Below are 23,661 nucleotides of genomic sequence, written 5' to 3'. Positions count from 1 at the left end.
GTGACATCGCTTCATTTCAGCACCTTGGTGCTGAACGGCGCTGCCTTCTCTTTTGCGGAGGTGGGTATCTCACGCTTCCTTTTCTCCAGGGTGCCAATGAGGCTGGTCTTCCTTTTCTGTAATATGTTAGCCAGCCTCAGAGACATGAAAAAATTGTCAGTAGTGATGTTTCTCCCCTTCTGCAGGTATGGAGCAGCCAAAGACAATGCCACATTCTCTCCGAAAAGCAGACCTGTTCTCCGTGTCTCATCTCTACCCAGATAAGGAGCCCTGTTTAGCATGTACTTGGTGTGTACATCTGCAGCCAGCCAGAATTTGATGCCAAGTTTGTCTTGCTCATTGCCCATGTACAGCTGGAATTTATACCAGGCCTTGGTGGACAACAGCTGCTCATCTATTGTGATGTTGGTACCAGGCTTGTAGCAGGCTATGCAGTTCTCTACAAACTTGTTCCTGGTGGCCGACATCAGGGCAAACTTGTCATCCTGCAGACATACACGCTGGGTCTCCTTTTTGTCAAATCGCAGGAACCGCATGATCTCCTTGAAGTGGTTCCTGGACATGGTTTCTCTGAAAAACTATATGCCCCATTTTTCAGACCACAGATTGGCCAACTCCACGCCCTTTGACAGTGCACCCTGGATAAAAAGCATTGCCAGAAAAGCGTCGAGTTCAGGCACTGTCAGGTCCCATGAGCCATTACCAAGCTGCTGACGTGCCTCAGCTACAGTGCATGCCACGATGTGAGCCAGCATGTCACTGCTAACTAGACACATGAAGGGTGCAAGCGCACCATCAACATTGCGCCTAGCGTGCGCCATGGGGCCAGCAACTTTGGTGAGCACATTGTGGGTCTTCATTTCCCCATGCTGATCAGTTGGAAGGAGGACCTTCCACACCGTCCCGTCTTTCCCCTTTTCCACACCTGGATCAGGAAGACCAGCTCCGTCAGCTCTGGGCAGGTCATCTGTGTCCGTATTCTCTGATGGAAGCACAGACCTTCTTTTACTCAGTGGAGACTTGCATTCACCCTCGGATGAGGATGAGGACGACCTGTTTTCATCCACCCAAGATGAAAACAGCTGAAAACCTCTGACAGCTCGCCTGCCTCGGCGGCAGTCATGGTGCATCTAAAATTGCAGCTGTACCCAAACATGTTGGAAATATTTCAAAAAACGTACTTTTTCTGGTGTTATTGTGCACTGGAGAATGCTAGTGTGTTTCTACGACGGTAATGAAAGTCGCAGAGGAAATGACGCGACCAAAACACATAGTGGACAACCAAACATGACGTGTGCAAATTATGCATGGTAATTTTGACCGGTAATGGTCGTTTTAGGTAGAGCTTATCATAACTTTTTTTTGTGTGCAATTGATCTAAAACTCATTTTACTGCAAATATATGCAACTGTAGGAGAATTCATGGAGCGGCAGGTCTGTATCTTTTGTTTTTCTTTTCACAAAGTTATTAAACTTTGAAAATCCAAAATGGTCATAATGACCATCTTGGTCGTTCTGGTATTAATCAGTGTAATCAGTTACTGTGTAGTTTTACTGTTCACTGATTTAAAAAAAAAACATTTTTAATTATCAAGTGTATCAGAGCCATGCATGAAATCAAATTATTAGGTGTAAATAAACCTTTCTGACTGAAACCTTAAAGCAGGGTTAGGATGTTAAAGGGAGGCTGTTTTCTTCTCTCTCTAGCTTCTGGTCCCTTCCCTCCAAGTGATAAAACCCATCTTATGGAATGCACAAACATTCCAGGGTAGCTTGTTCATGTATCGACAGCACCTTTAAACTCCAGAAGTAGTCTGTTACTAAGTTTGCTCATTATGGACTTTCTTTACCTTTACAGAAAAGTACTTGCCAAAGTTGTATGTGGCTCATCCTCCCCTCAGTGTATTTGTGTTCTTTTTTCATTAGACCAAGGCTATTTTGTTAATGCTGTTTCAGCCTATTTAAACTGGAGCATTCATTCACACCACTGCCACAGATTTGAAGTTACACTATTGTCATTATTTGTTCCAATGTGCAAAGTGGAACCTGTTTCATATCCAAATTCAGGGCTCATATGTTGTAAGTAAGCTGAATTTGCTGTGCCTCTGTAACACACTTGTTATGGTTTTATGTATGCAAAGCATTTCCAGCTGTGGAAGTGGCTGCACAGAAGATTCTTTGGCTGTTAAAGGAAGGCAATACATGTAAGATAGCTCTTGAGGATGAGGTGCGACACTTGTTCCACTGAAATTCTGAGGGGAAGAAGTGCTCTGTTTGACAAACAGGATGGGGAGATGATATAGAAGAGGGATCTCTAAAAGAGAAAATGAAACATTGGTAAAACGTGACAGAAATTAAAGGGGAAATTCCATACGGAACAGGCCCCCTTCCTTTTCTGTAAGCCTGGATATGGAAGCGTGAAGCAGCGTCACTCATCTTGTGACATACATACCAGGTCTGGCAAGAGAGTGTTTTTTTTTAATATAACAAATCTGTGGCTGTGCAGCGTTATATCAAGAGGAACTGCCTTGTTTTTGTTGTCTATGTGGAATGCTTTGTATAGTTGCCATTTCTGCCAGATGTTCCTCACTGCACAAGACCCCAGTAACACCATTCATGGCACCATAACAATATATGTTAAAGGACCACTAAGTGATTTGTTTGGCCAAAAATGAATATTTATATTTAGAAAAGGAATATATGTTTATTTACAGTTTACAATTTCATTTAGCAGACGATTTTATCCAAAGCGATGTACATCTGAGAGGTAGTTGGCTTGTATAGCATTAGGAGTCTAAGCCACGGACTCTCACTCTTATTGAATGTGTTTTGAATAATGTACACTCAGAGTAGCTCAAGACTGAAAATGTTTTGTGGATTTAGAATAAGTAAGAATAAACTATTTTGTTCATCATAGTGTGGGGTTCCCATCATGAAGGCTGCCAAGTTCAGACCATGTGACAAAAGGATTAGGGCTGCATGATATATTGTTTCAGCATCATCATTGTGATGTGCGTATGCGCAACACTCACATTGTAGGATGTGTAATGTGAAGTAAGGCAAATTAACTCGGAACACCTCATGCTTCAACTTTTTGCTGCTTGATACAAAAGGAAAATTCGCACAGTTCTAATTTTTCATGACTAATCTACTGATATACTAATCTACTGATATAACATAATTTACTCCAATTTAATGGTTGGAACATTGTCATTCCTTGCTGTTTGGACAAATGACACATTGACTTGTTCTTCTGCTTCTCGGCTAGTGATGCGTGGATCGCAGTTATATCCGCGGCACCTCAGTTAATCCATGGATTGAGCAGGCGAAATCATGAAAATCAACATTCTGATTGATAGTGGATGGATTGTGGGTGGATGGCCTGGTGGCCTGTCCAAGTTGTCTCCCCGCCTGCTGCCCAATGACTGCTGGGAAAGGCTCCAGCATCCCCAAGAGCAGGATAAGCGGTTTGGATGGATGAATGGATATTAATTACACTCTAAATTGTGAACATATTTTAAGCTTCCTTTTTCGTCAAGTGCAAATTAGCAGACTAGACTAGACTCATTTCGCCAATTGCAGTTTCATTTGTCTTAAGCAGCAATGGAGGCAAAAAAGATCTGAGAGAAAATTGAAAAGAGAATTAAAAACAAGATAAGGAAGGGCAGAAAAGCCCCATGTGGGAGCGGAGTAGTGCAATACTTAACCATGATGAGTCAAGTGCTGAGTATGTCATTTGCCTATCATATGAGTTTGATGGCCACAAAACTGGTACCTCAAACATGGTGTAATATGTTACCATATCATCACGCTTACATACATTCCACTGAGCAGTAATGGTAATGTGTGATTGGGTGCTAGTCTCTAAATCGGAATAAATAATTTGTTTGTGTGGGTGGCTGGTGGATGATTTCTGTGCTTTTAACATGGGAAGCGACACCCGTTCCCATGGTTACTTCACTGCATGACATATTGCTTCCGCAACTCTGGACAGTCTGTTTGTCTTTCACATGAGAGGCAGGAGGGTGCAGGACGAGTGGGGGATGGTTTCCCACCTGAACACGCCGTTATGCATACATGCGGATTCGGATGACGTTAAAGCCGATCCGCACATCACTATTCTCGGCTGTCGTGCTGCGTTGTCTTTCTGGCTCCATATCCTCCTCTGCCCATATGAATGGCAAAAAAAAAAAGAAGATAAAAGGCACCACTCACTTCACAATTAAAAAAAATCGCCCCAATTATTCTAGAATGATTAATTCTTTCCAAATAGGGCTATTCAAGTCATCTGATGAAAATTCCTGTATTTTTTCATATCGCAATATATATCGGAGAAAAAAAATATCACAATGGGAGCTTTTTCCAGTATCGTACAGCCCTACTTCGGCTGGCAGAAAATGAGGGTTAATATTGGTGTGGCCTTCTCAAAATGGAAAATGCTTTGGGAAATCGCCTAGTGGACCTTTAAGTGGCAATCCTCCAAACAGCCCTGTTTTTTAGGATATAATACCATCCACACATGCAGGTTGATATGTAAATCATAGGGTAATTTTACTTGTCAGGCTCACATGTGAACACAAGCTGGAGTTGATATTTCTGTAAAAGTTTACTCTGCAATTTGCCAACTCAAGACTTTGAAACATTTATTGAAATGTTTCTATGTTTCTGAATAGTGATAGTATGAGCAAACGCTGTAAGTCACTTGTACAGAAGCTAGCAAAAGTCAGTTGTGCCGGGAAAATCATTGCGGCAGTTATATAATGTACACTACCGTTCAAAAGTTTGGGATCACCCAAACAATTTTGTGTTTTCCATGAAAAGTCACACTTATTCACCACCATATGTTGTGAAATGAATAGAAAATAGAGTCAAGACATTGACAAGGTTAGAAATAATGATTTGTATTTGAAATAAGATTTTTTTTACATCAAACTTTGCTTTCGTCAAAGAATCCTCCATTTGCAGCAATTACAGCATTGCAGACCTTTGGCATTCTAGCTGTTAATTTGTTGAGGTAATCTGGAGAAATTGCACCCCACACTTCCAGAAGCAGCTCCCACAAGTTGGATTGGTTGGATGGGCACTTCTTTGAGCAGATTGAGTTTCTGGAGCATCACATTTGTGGGGTCAATTAAACGCTCAAAATGGCCAGAAAAAGAGAACTTTCATCTGAAACTCGACAGTCTATTCTTGTTCTTAGAAATGAAGGCTATTCCATGCGAGAAATTGCTAAGAAATTGAAGATTTCCTACACCGGTGTGTACTACTCCCTCCAGAGGACAGCACAAACAGGCTCTAACAGGTACTATTTAATGAAGATGCCAGTTGGGGACCTGTGAGGCGTCTGTTTCTCAAACTAGAGACTCTAATGTACTTATCTTCTTGCTCAGTTGTGCAACGCGGCCTCCCACTTCTTTTTCTACTCTGGTTAGAGCCTGTTTGTGCTGTCCTCTGAAGGGAGTAGTACACACCGGTGTAGGAAATCTTCAATTTCTTAGCAATTTCTCGCATGGAATAGCCTTCATTTCTAAGAACAAGAATAGACTGTCGAGTTTAAGATGAAAGTTCTCTTTTTCTGGCCATTTTGAGCGTTTAATTGACCCCACAAATGTGATGCTCCAGAAACTCAATCTGCTCAAAGAAGTGCCCATCCAACCAATCCAACTTGTGGGAGCTGCTTCTGGAAGTGTGGGGTGCAATTTCTCCAGATTACCTCAACAAATTAACAGCTAGAATGCCAAAGGTCTGCAATGCTGTAATTGCTGCAAATGGAGGATTCTTTGACGAAAGCAAAGTTTGATGTAAAAAAAATCTTATTTCAAATACAAATCATTATTTCTAACCTTGTCAATGTCTTGACTCTATTTTCTATTCATTTCACAACATATGGTGGTGAATAAGTGTGACTTTTCATGGAAAACACAAAATTGTTTGGGTGATCCCAAACTTTTGAATGGTAGTGTATGTTTGAAAGTGGTTTAGTACAATTTCGGCTCTTGAACTCTGCATTTAAATGTTACCATCTCCAGTTCTGTTCAGTGTATTGTTCAGTGCCCAGTTATTGAATATGACCTCATAACATTTAAAACAATATAAATTAACTTTAGATATAGCATTATTTCAAGTTTAATTGTTATTTATTTTATCTGAAATTTGTGGTCTGCAAGCTTTACAAGTTGCATCTTTGTCCGATGAACACGTGTGTGTGTGTGTGTGTGTGTGTGTGTGTGTGTGTGTGTGTGTGTGTGTGTGTGTGTGTGTGTGTGTGTGTGTGTGTGTGTGCGCGGACTGATAAAGCTCCTTAATTTGAGTGGCTTACGATAGGGGCGATTTGTCACTGTAAGGGTTCAGGACAGCATGGGGGAAAGCCTAATACTGATGCTCTTAACAGGTAGAGAAATGGCCCATCTCTGAAATATATATGAGGGCAGTAAATTCAGGCACTCCTTTTTGTCCTGGAACCTGGAATTAACAGTTGAGCTTTACATGTTGGTGTCTCCATATGTCAAGTTTTCCCAGCACTCTGATTGCAATGTTGTGGATGATTGTTTTTTCAATATATTGTGCAAGAAATGTTTAAAATAAGTGACTCTTCATACCAGTTGGGGTGATTCATTAGTGTCTTTTCAATATAGTTGGGAGAAATTGTCACTGTTGACTCCAAAATGTTTTTTCTTTTTTTTTGTTTTTGTTTTTGTGACTGGCGTAAAAATTGTATCCAATCTTTACTGTACCATTAGAGCTGAGATCAATTATATTTAAATTTATAATATTGTAAAGAGCACAGCTGTAGCATAGACCTACATGATCAAATTTAACTGCAGAACAGTAAGCTCATAATAACAATTTTGACTGGTTAGAGTGAGTAAATTCTAGTGGGGCTATTTATATTTCAAAGGGTCAGTAGCACAAAGGCCATGCCTGGTTCAGAGAAAGTAAGATGGTAAAACAGTGAGACAAAGGCAGACTTGTTCCAAGCTGTAGTGTTGTGGTGGTGGAGGGCTTGGTTGGCTCACACCAGATGTGAGTTAAATTAGGCGCCTTTAAAGGGTAGCAAAAAGGCCAGTGCAGACAACAGGCCAGGAAGTGTACACCATGCCCTCCACCTCTGTCTGCTGGTTGGCCTTATCAACTCTCTCCAAATGACCAAACCCTCTCAGGTTATTGCCACTGGGCCACCTGAGCATACCATAGTTTTATTATACATCGCAAACTCTTGATGCAGCTGACCTAACTACATACGATTCCTCACAACACTGCCTATATAACAAACTTGATTGGCCACATTGGGACATATATGGACCTTTTTTCATTCCAGTTTGAGCAATGACTGTTGGTTTTGCAGGGACCTGGTCTCTCTTCAGAGCCCAGCACCACGAGTAATCGACCTCTTTCCAAAGTTCAAACAATTCAACTTTTGCTAAAAGGGGTGACGGTGAAGAAGCTAAATTTTTCACAGGACAGACATAATATATGTATGATGATAAAAGAAAACTGTTTATTTGACAATAGATATTCTGATTATAGAAAAGAGGATCCCCCCCCTTTGTTGTATAACTCCCTTTATTGCTTTAAATGGCTACCAAGAGTTCTCTTTCCAGCACTCGGCACCTGCTTTTCACACAGCGCTATCCAAGTGCTCACCAGTCCTGCACTAGCAATGTCTCTTTGAAAGTGGTCTGCAGTGAACATTGCCTTTCTGAATTAACTTTTTAAGGATTTTTGTGCATTATACATTTTCTTGTGATGTTATTTTGCAGTGCCTGCCAGTCTATGCAAGTGTCCTTATTAGGGCTGCACGATATTGGAAAAAAAAACTCACATTGCGATATTTTTTTCTCAGCGATATATATTACGATATGAAAAAATCGAGGAATTTTCACCAGATGACTTGAATAGCTCTATTTGTATATAATTAATTGTTCTAGAATGATTGGGGTGATTTTGTAGGGTAGAGATCCACATCCAATCACACATTATCATAATTTCTCAGTGGGATATATGTAATCGGGATGATATGGTAACATATTACACCATGTTTGAGGTACCAGTTTTGTGGCTGTCAAATATATATATATATATATATATATATATATATATATATGCGCAGCAATCTGCAGCTGTTGCATATGACATACCTAGCACTTTACACGTCCCACATGGAACTTTTCTGCCCTTTTTTTTTTATTCTTTTAATTTTCTCTCAGTTCTTTTTTTGTCTCCAAGTCTTGTCTGCTAATTTGTGCCTGACGAAAAATGAAGCTTATAATATTGTGGTGAGCTACGTCATGAATGAATTGATGACCAGAGACGAGCTTACTTTTTTTTGGGGGCCATTTTCCACCTTCTATTAGATAGTGATAGTCGAGAGAGACGGGATAGGCAGGGGAGAGAGAGGGGATTACATGCAGCAAAGGGCCTGAGCTGGATTCGAACCCAGGCTGCTGCAGCAAGGATTCAGCCTTAATGTGGTACACGCTGTACCAGGTGAGCCACCGGGCGCCTCCGAGCTTCCTTTTTAATGCCAAATCTGCATCCCATACACCACATGACGAACAGGAGTGGCTTTTATTTATAACATTTAGCATTTGACAGAATCAACATCCACAATAACTACCCCCCCCCCAGGTCACAACAGGCAACGTTAGTCTAAGTCACAGTCCTACAGTCAGTCAGTAAACGGTCTTCTATTTAGTCTGAGTAAAACTCCAAAACAAACTACACATCCCAACATGAACCAAATATTTGAATACATAAAAAGTTAACATAAATCATAAAAATTTCCCGCCCCCATAAACCTTTGCGCAGAACAGGCGTTATACTGTGTCCCATCCCCTTGGGTTGATGCAGTGTGTTCACATTTTTGAAAATGTAATTAATATTTTCCTCATTAATTATGTATTATTTTACCCTCCAGCAACTCCGCTATTAATCAGAATGTTAATTTTTATGATTCGGCCCACCCGATCTGCGGATTAACCATGGTGCTGCGGATGCAACTGCAATCCGCACATCACTAGCTGAAAAAAGACGAACACGTTGATGTGTAATTTGTCCAAACAGAGCAAGAAATGACGATGTTCCGAGCATTAAATCTGAGTAAATTGTTATATCAGAACCGTGCAAGTTTTCCTTTTGTATCTAGCGGCAAGAAGTTGTATCACGAGGTGTTTGAGTTAATTTACCTTACTTCACATCACACATCCTGCGATGTAACTATTGCGCATGCGCGCATCGCAATGACGATGCTGAAACAATATATCGTGCAGCCCCTAATCCTTACATCTTTAAGTGTGAGTGAGTTGGACACCATCATCTGCCTTTTTGTATTGGACTCCACCAACTAGGAATCTTTCAAATAAGCATAAATTCATACTGTATATAATCAACAGACACTCCTGGGGTTTCATAATTTTGTTTATGTGTGATTTGACTAGAGGGAGGTTTTGTATGTCCCAGTCTCTCTGTAAATCATCTGCCTTCAGCTCAGAGGAGCCGCAAAGGATGTTCACCTAGGGATGGTGTAGACCTTTTGATACACAGGATACTCTTAAAGCCTTGCCACTAAACTATTGAAGCTGTTTTCCCTACATAATTAACTATGGATATTTTGGCATAAGCCAGTCAGTTTGATCCTTTAGTTTCTCTTTGTCTCAGTTTCACCATTTTGAAATTAAGAGCTACAACAATCCCCATCAAACCAGATGGGGTTTCTTTACATCCATGGAGTTTAAGAGAATCAGTAGTAATAGGACTTACAATTCAAGAAGTCAAGCTCACTCAGGTTTGTATATTTGGCCATCAGGCCAAGCAGGTCTGAATAGGAGCCATTGTGGCATCTAATTAGTTTTTAACAGTGAGTCCTCCTCTAGAACAGATGTCCTCTGCTGCGGTGTCAGATTTCAGCACACACCACAAGCTTTTAAGAATGGCTTAAGTCATTATGTAGGAGTGAAGCCTATTGGCTCTGATCTCAATTCGTAATATGGTACGTTGTTGTGAAGACGTGTTAAGCTGAAAAAGGACCCATAGTGACTGTAATGTCGTGGCACACCGAAACACCATGCTTGTAAGCTCTACTTTTGGCAAAACTTATCTATACATCAACACAGTGATGCTTTTAGTTGTAAATAAAAAATTTGCCAGCCAAAGGAAGGTAGTTGACTGTCCTTGGCTGATATTGAAGACTTGCCGTTTTCCGGTCAGTGGATTACCATTCCTTGTCAGTAGAACATTGTAGCAGATACATTTTTTCCCTTTATATTTCATCACTCGAATCTTCTATCCAGAGTCACTTAAAATTAATGTGACGGGCACCCCGGTGGCTCACCTGGTAGAGCGCATACTTACATAAGGCCGAGTCCTTACTGCAGCAGCCTGGGTTCGAATCTGGCCCGGGCCCTTTGCTGCATGTCACCCCCTCTCTCTCGCCCCTGCCTTTCCTGTCTCTCTCTCTCGACTATCGCTATCAAATAAAGGCAGAAAATGGGAAAAAAAAGAAGTGAACGTGACTATCAGATAACCTTTAACTCCCATATCAGCAATAGTTCAAATCAAACAATAAGACTATGTGTGGTCATTGTTCAAAAGTGTGGCCAGTTTGTTACAGGGATAGTCAGTGGTAGTATCTATAATATGAATTCCTGAATATGAAGTGTTCATATGCAATTTTCTGTAGCGGTCCCAGTAATATTTGTTGTTAAAGTGTACTGAAGTAGCATATCACATATCACATGACATTATTTAAGCTACATTGGAGTTAAAAAAAAAAGCTATAGGCTTCAATTACAAGATCAATACTTTCCACTCACGTCTTGGGATGTTTGATTTTAAAGAGAACCTAATTTAATTGTAATGATAACTATTATCTGTACACACCGCCTTTCATCTGTTTCTAACTGCGGATGTCTCTCGTTTTTCTAAGACTCACCCTGTATTAAGTGTTTTGTCAGAGTGACTGTTATTTGAGGTTCTTAAACTGTGCGCTCTCCCTCATGTCTCTTGGCGCATAGAGAGTTGTTTTCCCTCTTACTCTGCTCTATGCTGGACTGTTACACTGTGTAACCAGATGTGGAAAGAGCAGCAAAATATTCTGTTCTTTGCGTTTCAGTAGTACCTACAAGCAGCAATATACCGTTTGTTAGCATGCAATAAATGTGGAATGGGCTGGAACTGCTGTGTCGATTCATTTTTGAAGAGCAAGGGCAAAATGGGAAACTCCCACTTCTGTGTTTACCAGTGACATCATTGGTCAGCTGACCAATTGTGTAACTTCAGTGATGTTGTTAGTCACCTGATTAAGCGGCCCAATCACGTAACTTGTTCTCTCAGCCAATCTAAACATGATCACTCAGTCACTCTAACGTGGTCGCCCAGGGACATTCGAGTTTATAGGGCTGGTCTCGTCTAGCCAAAAAAGCCACAAGTGTGTGATCAAGTATTTAGTAGTGATTGGGTACAAATGGTTATCTGCTGGTCAGGAACAGACAAGATATCATAAGGTAAATAAAAATCTCGTAGTTGATTATGACTTGTCTATATAGTTAAGATTTCTCCATGAGCACGGTCATATTGACTTGATTTACAGTCTGACAACCCATACTTGATGCTAGATTGAATGGAAACTGAAATCAAAAGAGGCATCTTCAAATAAATTACGCATCAAAGCCATTGATGTGCAATTGATTGATGAATTGAATGAATTGATTGATGAATATTGATGAATGCAATTCTTGTGGTATCAATTGAACAGAGTGCTAGAAAGAGCTTAACTAAAGATTGGTTCAAGCAACTGGGGTCAGCGGGGTCAGCCCCCCCCCCCCATTTCCAAATCTTGATGGTCACTAAACTGCATTTTAACCTTGAATCATCAACACTGAAAGTTCCTAATGTTATGACGGTCAGATCCTCCTCTTGTAATTTGCCATTTTTCCCAACAGTGCAGTATAATGCACATTGATTATGTGAACTCTTGGTTATCCCTCAGGTGCTTTTGCATGGAGTGCTCCGTGTTTTGCAGTGCTGTTCCTTTAAGAAGTTGGCACACATATCCATGCCCCCCCCCCTAATCCTCCCACTGCCCCATGGCTTACAGCAGCCTTGTCCATTTCTAACCAGCATGCCACTCATCTCCCCTCACTGAGCCTCACTGACACCAATTTACCCTGCTACAGGGAGAGATGAGATCAGGCCCTCATGGCTCACATGCATCTATACTGGCTTATCTAATGTATTCAATCTGTACTGATAAATTATTAACGTGTGTTTATTTCATACTTAGAACATAATATTGTTTTACTGCTCTACGCAGGTGTAAAACAATGAAAACACAGATTCAGATCAGAAGCTCAACCGCAACACTCCCATTCCCCAACCCCTTTCTAGACTAAACCAAATGATCTCAGACAATCTTTAGTAACAGACATCTGTTCTGCCATTTTTCTCACCTCTCTGTTTGCAGTAGAGATGATTGGACATTTTGACCTGTAATAATAATAATCTCTTTTAGTAGTTTATTTTGCATTAACCTGCCTTGTTGCTGGACATTAACACGCTTCACTGTCAGGGCTACTATGTAATTGCCTTTTCAATACATTCACTCTTAATAGGGTGGTGGCCCTCCTGCTTGTCCTCATTGACTGTTTTTGGCTGTGTTGTAGAGTTGGCAGGCAGTGATAAGAGCTTGCTAGGTCTGATTTCTGTTGAGATGCCCAAAGGGTACTGGTGTACGCTATGACGTGATCTCCGTAGCTGTCCAGGGGGATCTGGCGTACCCTATGTTCACCTCCTAAAAATGTATCCACATGTCAAGGTTATGGGGGGGCTACGTGGACACAAGAGCAGCATTGGTTTGCTCTGACTGCTTAACCTGCTTCATGTTTCCAGTGACAGTACCTAGCAGTTCATCCATCTCTTGCATTTGGCAAACAACAACAATAAATTCCCCATCCTCATGCCTCATCATGTTCAGTGGTCTCACAGACAGTCTCATCTTCCATGTAATTTTCTTCCTCCCAATAGTGCCAACAAAATTAATTTTGCTCATCTTGCAAAGCCATTTCTATTGCAAATATTCTCTTCATTGCCTTTACTTGTGAATATGAAAGAATGTAAACACAATTATTTACTTAGTTCAGTGCCTGATTGGTTTGCATGCTCTGGTGCAGCATGCACAACACTGACATCTAGTTTGTGATGGTGCTAGAACAGTGTACGAGCTGTCTGTGTGGTAGTATAAATCAAATTGTATGCCATAGACACCTATAAAGGGGAGACCCCATGGCCACCTCGACGTGTAACCATAATTCTCATGTTACACCTGATATTCTCATTTCTCTCTCGCTCTCTCTCCCTCTCCACCCACCCATTTGGTTTGGCATATAGTCTTGCTTCCCTTTTTTTTGTTCCACACAACATCCTGCATAATACTCATGCAACCATGCACTTTCCACTAATTTTACTGACTGCCACCCCCATCTTCCATTTTAGAAATTTATTTATTATTTTTTGTAAAATACAGTTAGGACATCTTAAAGAAATTATTCATGATGCAAAAAGAACTCTTAATATGTTGTTATATTGTAAAATAATACCACTTGTGTTTTTATTTTAGTTGAAAAAATCATAGATTCATCCAATTTAATGATTAATATGGAGGATAGTAACCTTGGTCTTTGAAACAATTATTCTGTTTGAACTGAATTTCACTGACTAAAAGAGGAACCCCGAAAATTCCTGGAATGCGTTTTTTTTTTTTTTATCATCTTACAGCCTTGTTGGCTCCTTGCTCACCCACCAAGTACAGTATGCATCCTTTTAGCAATGCAGTGGTCCCAATATTGCAAGGATAATTTTTGTGGGCTTGTGTAAATATTGGAAATAATTTTGTTGCTGAGTTTAGTTTTGATTGGAAGGCTTACTTAGTAATCAGCAGGTGAATCCAGTGAATTGGGATTTTCCCATGGCTTAAGTATTAAAGACTAAAATAATTCATTCACACAAGGTTTCAACATTGAAAGTAATACTTTAATGTTAAGTTTACACACTGTAGACCTTTTTGACTTTTTAGCCTTGTTTGGACTGCCAGTCCAAATCTATTTTTTTTGGCATATCCAGATAGATTTTAGAAGGTCTGGACAGCAATAAATACATGAAATGCGATTTTTGCAAATCAGACCTAAACCACATTTGAAGCTGGTTTGAAATGTAATTCCAATCAGATTTCTACAGATGCGTCTCAGTCCAGATGCTCTGGCTGCCCAAATCAGATTTCAAAATGTCTTTTTAGTCACTCGCAACACGACACATGACGATGATGTCAAATCCAGAGTGCCCGCCATGACTGCAGCACAGAACATTGCAATTTATGCCAGCCTCCTTTGTCACTGAGTTAGTCTGGTGCAATGGAGGATTCTGCACTGCAATTTGACAGTGCAATAGTTTGGAGGGCGAGATGATGGATCTCCATCTCATGCTTCCGTGTTGGTAAACCACGCTGTCACCAGCATACGTAGTTACTCATGCCTGCGTTGTTACCACAGCAACCCATGCAGATAGGTTGGTCATGTGTGGACACACAAATCCGATGTGATCATTCACAAATAACAGTTCAGACAGTCTGTCGTAAAAATCTGATTTGAGAAACAAATCCGATTTGCTTGCAGTTTGAACAAAGACCTATGACTACCTCTACATTCTGCCCTAGATTTCAGTAAGCATGAATTTAAATTGTGAAGGGTGAAGTGAGGAAAGCCAACTGGAAGGAAAAGGGTCAGTGGGAGAGGGTGGGGGTGAAAAGGAAACCCTTTAGGCTACTCTTAAGATTCAACCTTAGCCTCTGCCCCTGGAATGTAGGAAGTTGTTCGCTCTGTAATTACCTCTGGGTCTGCCCTGTCTCCTCTCTCATTGGCTAGAGGGGAACCAGAGACTTTGGGCCCAGCCAATTACAAGCTACCCTTTACTCCTTCAGCAGAAGCACAGTCAGTGCCAGTCACTGAAGGAACCCAGAGGCCTTGGTGAAGGGAAGAGAGAATATTTGTGGCAGTGACTGAAAAGGACGATCAGTTCCAACAGCTCTTTCCTCTTCCCGCTCCCTCCTTCCCTCCTCCCCCTTTTAGAGATATATGAAGGAGGCCTTGCAGCTCAGGGGGGTTGTCCCACAGCGCCAAAAATCAGGATGGTACATTCTTTAGTACCTTTTATGCATTTAATCCTTGAAAGCATGGGCGTGTGTGTGTGTGCGCGTGTGTGTGAGTGTTAGAGAGATGTGCGTGTCATGTTGTAATATGACATGCACTGCAAACTTGTAGGCTCTCCTTTCACTGTCGCCTTTTCCTTTACAAAGACTACAAATGATCTTTTTGTTTGTTTTATTTTCCTTTTCCCTTCTTCCCTTTTTTAATAAAGAAAATATGAAAAGTCATTTGGGTTATTTAGAGTAGCTGAAAGGCAACTATGTCTTGATTGTTTTTTTTAAATCATTAATTTTGTAGTTCATTTTTTCTTTACCCTTGAGCTTGCCAAGTTATAACTTTTACAAATACTAAAGCCTTAAGCATAACTCCTACTATTAACAGATTCCCCTGACATTGTATTAAATTTAGACAACTCATAAAAAGGAAAGATGAAAATGTGTAAAGAGGTAAAAAAAACTAGTTAAAGTCATTATCTTCTCTTCAACTAAAGAACTGAGAGAAACCTCAAAGCAGGAGTCTCAAAGGAGCAGCACTGATGTCATTGTATTTGTCCCTTTGTGCTTTAGGAGTTTGCTGCACTGACCAAGGAGGTGAACATTTGTCGGGAGCAGCTACTGGAGAAGGAGGAGGAGATTGCTGAGCTGAAGGCTGAGAGGAACAATACACGGGTCAGTGAAACGCACACACACACACACACACACTATAGATTTTAAGCAGGTGTATTTGACAGCACAACAGTCTTATCAGAGTAATTTTCTAAGCTCTGGCCATTCCACACTTGCCAGCATTACTTTGTGTAGGCGAACCAATAATTAAGTCATTTATTTCTGATGTACAATTTTGGAAGTTTTAAATGTACACAGTTCTGCTCCCATACTCTTGGAGTCTGCAATGATGCAGAAGATTCTAAGGAAATCAAACTGAAAGAACTATTCAGACGCTACCCTGTAATTGAAAACACTGTATGAATTGTGGGCCCCCCTTGTAGATTTGATCAGTATATTTCTGGCAGTACAGTTGATTGCATTGCATTACATTTGCAGTTGACAGTATAAAAAAAGAAAAGAGAGGTAACAGCACCTAGGGCTGGGCAATATGATTTCAAATCAATATCACAATTATTTCAAACATTTACCTCGATTACGATTAATAAATGATTATTTATTTTATACGCTTTTTTTTTACACTGCCCTCATAGTTCTCTGACACGGTCTGTGCTGTAAATATGCTGAACTGCTGGGATATTTTTTTTCTAATGAAGCATATCTTATGTTTGTGATTTTTAAATAATTTAAGGAAACACACACAGATGAACTATTTATCGTTAGTTATTGAATATTTTAAACAGTTGAAATCAAAATCAGTTGAATCGCAGGTTCCATTCATCGTCAGTGTGGTGCAACGTAAGGCGCAAGTATGGCTCCATTGTTCTACCTGAACAGAGATCAGATGTGGCTGCAAAGTACCGAACAGATTTTAGTTCAGCAGCTACCTTCTCACGACATGTTTTGTACATGTTGGGCACCGCTGTTTGGGAAAAATATTTTTGCGATGGCACAGCGTATCTTTTGTCGAGGGTTTTAACGACATGTTTAAACCCACTATGTCGTCATGTGGCTGGGAGGTTCATATCCCAGATTCGCCGTAACCAGTCACGGCCAGAGCGTCCACGGGGTAAAGCATTCATTAGGCCACCCTTACCCGAGGGATAGTGGGTGTAGACCGGTGTTATGCCGATGACACCCAGCTGATCTTGTCCTTTCCTCCCTCTGACACACAAGTAGAGACACGCATTGCTGCGTGCTTGACTGACATCTCGGAGTGGATGGCGACACACCACCTGAAGCTCAATCTGGACAAGACAGAGCTGATGTTCCTCCCAGGAAAGGTTGCCCGCACCAAGACCTGGCCATCACCATTGACAACACCGTGGTGATGCCAGCTCGGACTGTGAGGAATCTGGGCGTGATCCTGGATGACCAACTCGTTTGCTGAAAACGTTGCATCGGTTACTCGCTCCTGCAGATTTCTCCTCTATAACATCAGGAGGATTCGCCCATTCCTCACTGACGAGATGGCACAGGGGCTCATCCAGGCTCTGGTCATCTCCCGGCTGGACTACGGCAACTCCCTCCTTTCTGGCGCCCCGGCATCAGCCATCAGACCTCTGGAGCTTGTTCAGAAAGCTGCAGCTCGTCTGGTGTTCAACCGCCCTAAGTTCTCCCACACAACTCCCCTTCTCGTGTCCCTACACTGGCTCCCAGTAGCTGCTCGCATCCAGTTTAAGACTCTGGTGCTAGCCTACAAGGCATTGAAAGGAACAGTTCCGTCAAGCCCTACACCCCCGCCCGACCACTTTGCTCTGCTGTCTCAGGACGCCTGGTTGCCCCATCGCTCAGAGGCCCTTGCTGCCGATCAACCCGGTCACGGGTCTTTTCTGTCCTGGCCCCACAGTGGTGGAATGAACTCCCCACTGATGTCAGGACAGCGGAGTCGCTGCCCATCTTTCGGCGCAGGTTGAAAACTCACCTCTTCAAGAACTACTACCCTGTTACTTGTTCTTAGCACTTATTGTATTCACTCTTTAAAAAAAAAATCTCATTCTTGCACTTTTACTTTAGCACTGGTTTTGCTCTTAGATGCTTGTTTAGATGCACTCATGACCGCTGGTGACTAGTAGTTCTCCTGATTTCCTACGTGAAATGCACTTAATGTAAGTCGCTTTGGATAAAAGAGTCGGCTAAATGATTGTAATGTAATGTAATGTAATGTAGTGTTCGGGTACTCGTCGTTCTCCAGCGACCCCTCTGGCCCATCCGGGCCCCTGCAGCCAAGCAACGGAAAACATTCTCCCTACTCCTCCTTCTAGGCCTGAAGGTAATGCAATCCATGCGAGGCTTCAGCGTGTAAAATAGCGAGAGCAGCTGACACGAGTTTGAAGGAAGTTGGTGCTACGGCTATCTCCTTCCTGTGGAAACGTGAGCCAGAGGAGTTATTCGACAAGAGTTCCGGCCATATGCCATTGGGTTAATCGGTTGGGATAAGGGGAAAACTAGAAATAAATTTATATATATCTATATATATATAAACCCACTATGTTCCACAGTAGCTATGGCAGCTATATCCTTCGCGATGTAATATGCAATGGCATCAGTTATTTCTGTCCATCTTCTTGAATCCTTTGCATATTGTGTGGCATTTGTAAATGCTTGTGTTAGCGACAGCTGCTTTGTGGAAACACTTTGGCGTTTGTCGGTCTCTCTTTTTTTGAGCCATGTATTTTTCATATTCGGTAATGTGATTGTGTTCCAAGCGATTAAACAAATTGGTGGTGTTACCTTTGGTTGCTGAAATTGTTTTTCCGCAGTGTTTACATTTGACTTCGTTTTGTTCAGTGTCGTCTTCACTGAAGCCAAAATGTGTCCAAACGACGGACACGGCATTCTTTTTAGGTATACGCTGCTCAGGTTGAGGTCTATTTGTTGGCTCAGTGTTAGCGCTTGTGTCATCCATGCTGCCAGCTTGCCTTGAGTGAACTCAGACTAACGTTAGTTTGGACGGGGCGAAGGCACGTGACTGAACACGACGTAGTATTTTTTTTAAAGGGACAGTAGTTCATGAACACACGTATTAGGGAAATTGTTAACCAAATTAACTGACATGAGCAAGATTAAGTCAGTGAGAGGTTCTTAATGTCAGTTTCGATACATTTTCGGTTAATTGCCCAGCCCTAACGGCACCCAGGAGAGCAGGGCAGCACAGGTGCCCAGTGCTGCCCTGGGTTCAAACCCCAGGCCGTCCCAGATCCTTTCTGTGTGGAGTTTACATGTTCTCCCCGTGCCTGCGTGTGTTTCCTCCAGGTGCTCTGGTTTCCTCCCACCATCAAAGACATGCATGTTAAGGTTAATACTCCTGCCTCCACCCTTGACCAAGGCGAGGACAAAGAACTGGATTTAGTCCGCTGGTGCTTCACTGTGGCTGCCCACTACTCCTAGTGTACATAGCTGCCCACTGTTTCTTGTGTGTGTATACAGGATGGGTTAAATGCGGAGAATGAATTTCATTGTATGTATGTACAGTGACAATAAAATATCTTCATCATAAAATATCTTTATCATTTTCAGCCAGAGTTCTTATCAATACATCATCTGTTTTTTTCTGCCATCAATGCTTGATTATTTTTTTCAATCAAAAAAACATCGATTGAAGTATTTTGTTGTTTTGATTTCTGTAAAGCATATGAGAACGGGTATCAAAACATTAGAGAACAGGAATTATCCAAAGGAAAGAAGAGTAAAAACTGTGTGTGTATGTGTAGTGGGGGGATGGGGGGTGCACAGGGTAGGAAGCAAGAAGAGTTAAAACCATTGATTTCCTGTTAGCTCACCGGATGGATCCTGCTGATCCAAACCAAGCCCAGATTTGAAGAAGCAGGCCGGCTTATCTTTGTATGTCAAGATGTTAGACTTTAGACGTGTGATCTTTATTGCCTTTTTGCCCTCCCAGTAACAAATACTTTGGGCTTACTACTAAAACTGCAGCACTAATCTACATCATTAGTGCATCATGGATCTGATCCAAAGCCTGATCACAGGTCAACCTTTTTAATATTACATTAGTTTAGTCTTACAGTTCATCTGTGTAGGCTTGAACAGCATCAGAAATGTATTTCTATGTTATCAATGTCCAATACTACTGCCCCTAAAATAAAGAAGGAACTTGTTCTGTGCTTGTGTATTAGCTTTTTAACAATTTGTATTGTGCTTCCAGCTCCTTTTGGAACATCTGGAGTGTCTGGTTTCTCGCCATGAGCGCAGCCTGAGGATGACAGTGGTGAAACGACAGGCCCAGTCCCCAGCTGGTGTCTCTAGTGAGGTCGAAGTCCTCAAAGCCCTCAAGTCCCTTTTTGAACACCACAAAGCCCTCGACGAGAAGGTACGAGAGTGTGGATATGCTTTTGTCCATCAATGTGTATCAGCATGTGTCTGGTTGTGGAGGAGAATGGGGGGGATTGATGTGTGTGATGGTCGTGCACATGTGCTCATTTATATAATAGCTGTCTGCAATCGGAGTGTAAAAATATGAGAATATTCTGGATGCCTTGATTTCTTGTTCTGTGTTGTTTATTCATCTGTGTTGTGCGTGTGCGTGCGTGTATGTGTGCATGCATGTGTTCCAGGTCAGGGAAAGACTGCGTGTGGCCTTGGAAAGATGCAGTGCATTGGAAGAACAGCTAACTATCTCACATAAAGAAGTAAGCAGACATTTTTACTTCTTCACACATGTGCAGATGGACGCACATTTGATGTGCAGAAGCAGAATAGAATTGTAAAAAATTTGAATTGACTATTGCTTTGAAACACGCATGCACAAAAGCTCAGGCTTGTGCATGCTTGTGCCCGTGCATATATTTGTGTGCACGCACAAAGGGAGGATCAATCTTGGGTCGCCTGTATATTGAGTGGGATTAATATTGACAAAAGACCCAAAGGATATTGGGAGTGTGGCCTAGATTTCCCCTCTCCTTCATGATAAAATCCCCCCTTTTATTCCTGGGAATCAGCCTGGGAACATAAGAACACACACGGGTTTCTTCCTCAGAAAGAGCAGCTTTCTGCTGTTGTGTTTTGCTGCCTTTTGGCTATAGCAGGGAGTGTTTTTTTATGTATTCATGTGTGTGTTTGTAACCAGAATAGCTGTAGTTCAACTTGAGTAATTCTACCCTCTATTCGTGCTACTGTTTCTGTCATATGCATGTATGCACGCACGCAAGCGCGCGCGCGCGCACACACACACACACACACACACACACACACAGTCTAAAGATAATGGTTAAAAGCTTGACAAATAATTAGAGGTTCTGAAAGCAGATCAAGGAAGCATATAGTTTGAATTAGTATGAAGGACTTCTTTGTTTATTGATTGCCACCAGCTGTTTTCTTGCAGGTGGCAAGGCTTCTAACCACCCTACTGCGGTTTGATGGTTAATCCCAGCAAATGAAGTCAGGCTGCCCCCTTAAAGTCGACAAGTGACATCCTCTGTCAAAGCCATTGAGCAAGTTTTTTGTTTAAGAGTGTCAGTGTGCCAGAAATTCAAATCACATACCATCTGCATGTTTTTTTAAAGCTCAAAAATATGTTTCGGGGGCTCTTGCATTTGACTGTCAAAATCTCATCTAAATCTGCACTGAAACTCATGTTTACATATTCATATAGACATATTACATATTCTGATGACCAGAAATTATCTTATCAATTAAACAAAAACAAACTGTATTTAACTGCCCAATCCAACTCGACTTAGAAAATTCTGAGTCAGTAAAGCCTTAGAATGAGTGGCTCAACGGCGTGCATGCTAACATGTTTGTTGCATTCTCTCCAGGTGGCATACCTCAGGGAACAGAGCAGCATGAAGAGAGGTCAAGCAGATGGAACCAGCGAGCTCAACCACAACTCTGAAAACACACCAAGCACTAATGGCAAGGTGAGACTGCGCAACCTGTGTGTGTGTGTGTGTGTGTGTGTGTGTGTGTGTGTGTGTGTGTGTGTGTGTGTGTGTGTGTGTGTGTGTGTGTGTGTGTGTGTGTGTGTGTGTGTGTGTGTGTGTGTGTGTGTGTGTGTGTGTGTGTGCATGCATGTGTGCGCGCGCATATGAGAGTGATGAGAGCATAGAATAGGAGAAAAGACTTCCGTTCCCTGTGCGTGACAAGCATCCAGTCAGACCACCCAGCAAGCCTTTGCAGAGAGCCTTGCATCAACTTCCTTTGCCCCCTTGCTGTCCATGACGGGGAGCTTTTACCTCAATTAATCTATTTGTAAATCTGTTCCTCCATTCCACCTGCTGCTCATTCAGGTTTTTGTGAGGCTAAAATCATGTCACTTACATGTAATGTAAAAACCATAGAAACTGGTTCTCACACTGGGCTCATCCCTATTTTGAAAACAGACAATTATTTTGGATAATGGGCATCTTTTACAACTGTATCAGAACTCTCTTAGGATGCTGTGTCCCCAGTGCAATATTTAAGTGTGAAGAATTTCATACAATCGTTATGTACTGTGTATTATATGTACAGTAGCTGATAGTCATGTCACTGAACTACTGTATTGGCAGAAAGCCTTATTGCTTCCAATACAAACCTGTTTTGTTGGCCAAAAACTGCTACATATCTCAGGCCTAATGAAGACTGCAATCCCATTAAATAGTGCTTTAGGGGCTAAATGGCACCTTGTATTTTTAGTTATTTATGAAGTTTTAGGTTGATTTGTAGAGAGCAGTGTTTTTATTAACGACATGAGAAACCCAAATTGATTGCATACTTTGTTTTTAAGTTGTGATTTTGTCCTTTATTGATAGTACTTCATATACTGCTCTGCATTTATAATATCAGCGGTCGTCTGATGGCTCACTGAGTCAGGAGGAAGACTCAGGGCCAGGGAAAGTGGGCGAACTCCAGGAGGTGGTGGAGCGTCAGACAGCCGACTTGGGCCAGATGAAGGAACGCATGGCTGCCATGGTGTCACGGATCAGTGAGCTGGAGGAAGACCTGGACACAGCCAGAAAGGACCTGATCAAGTCTGAGGAAATGAACACGCGGCTGCAGAGGGACCTGAGAGAGGTATGGAGTCTAAAAAACCAGACTAGAAAAGGGACACCTCCTATTTTAGTTCAAGGTATAGAACCAGGGTGGGACAATATAAATACTTTGGCAATCCACTTTGACTCACTTACTCTGTATAAGATTGACACTCCTGCAAAGGAATCTATATCCAAATCAAAACTGAATGTCACCCCCCCCCCTTCCAGGTAGCACTGCATACATACTCACTGAGCAACCAAAATGTCATTTTACTGTTACTATGTTTATATCAATACCAATCGTAGCCCTGACAAGAAAGCGCTGCATACCTTCTCTTCACTGCCAGTTTGTGTAAAAATGTTAATGGGTTATTTAATTTTAGCAGATAGCTTATATGCTATGCCATTTAACAAGTTTAAACGGCATATTGCTTAATATGAGTAATAAGTGTAATTTGTTAACTCTTTTTAAACAACATACTAAACATTTAGCGTATAGCGTATAATGTTATGATTTCATCCAACTTACCTGCACTGCAGGCACCTACACCATGCACTTGCAACATGATTGACAAGCAGGTTGGGATGCCACCTTGCAAAGAGCAAACTTAATTGACTTAAGATTCAGGTTGATTACATGGCCTGGGACAGTCACAGAGACTGGACCATATACTCAGCATTTTATTTATTGAGATCTGTTGGAATGTAAAGAAATTTACACCAAATATTACCAAAATGGTAAATACCAAAATGCCCGCAATGAATTGTTTTTCCTATTTTTGATAACAGGGGTCAACAACAAAAAAAATTGGAATATAACATATGAAGAGTTTATAACTATCCCTAAATCTATTGACAGGATTGCACGTTACTTTAAGGTAAAAACCT

General features: G+C 41.5%; 1 protein-coding gene across 3 annotated transcripts in view; it reads left to right on the top strand.

Annotated features, from left to right (window-relative positions):
* ppfia1 (PTPRF interacting protein alpha 1) overlaps positions 1-23,661 on the top strand; it is a 100,427-nt gene that overhangs the window by 31,884 nt on the left and 44,882 nt on the right. For all 3 annotated transcript variants that reach the window (XM_056279457.1, XM_056279456.1, XM_056279455.1), the window contains exons 4-8: positions 15,761-15,862; positions 19,965-20,129; positions 20,374-20,448; positions 21,577-21,678; positions 22,586-22,813. In XM_056279457.1, coding sequence (XP_056135432.1) covers positions 15,761-15,862; positions 19,965-20,129; positions 20,374-20,448; positions 21,577-21,678; positions 22,586-22,813 — 672 coding nt within the window. The remainder of the gene's footprint in view (positions 1-15,760; positions 15,863-19,964; positions 20,130-20,373; positions 20,449-21,576; positions 21,679-22,585; positions 22,814-23,661) is intronic.

Source organism: Lampris incognitus, chromosome 4 (genome assembly GCF_029633865.1).
Source record: "Lampris incognitus isolate fLamInc1 chromosome 4, fLamInc1.hap2, whole genome shotgun sequence".
NCBI lineage: Eukaryota > Metazoa > Chordata > Actinopteri > Lampriformes > Lampridae > Lampris > Lampris incognitus.
The sequence above is the reverse complement of the archived record's forward strand: the minus strand, read 5'-3'. Positions and strand labels throughout refer to the sequence as shown.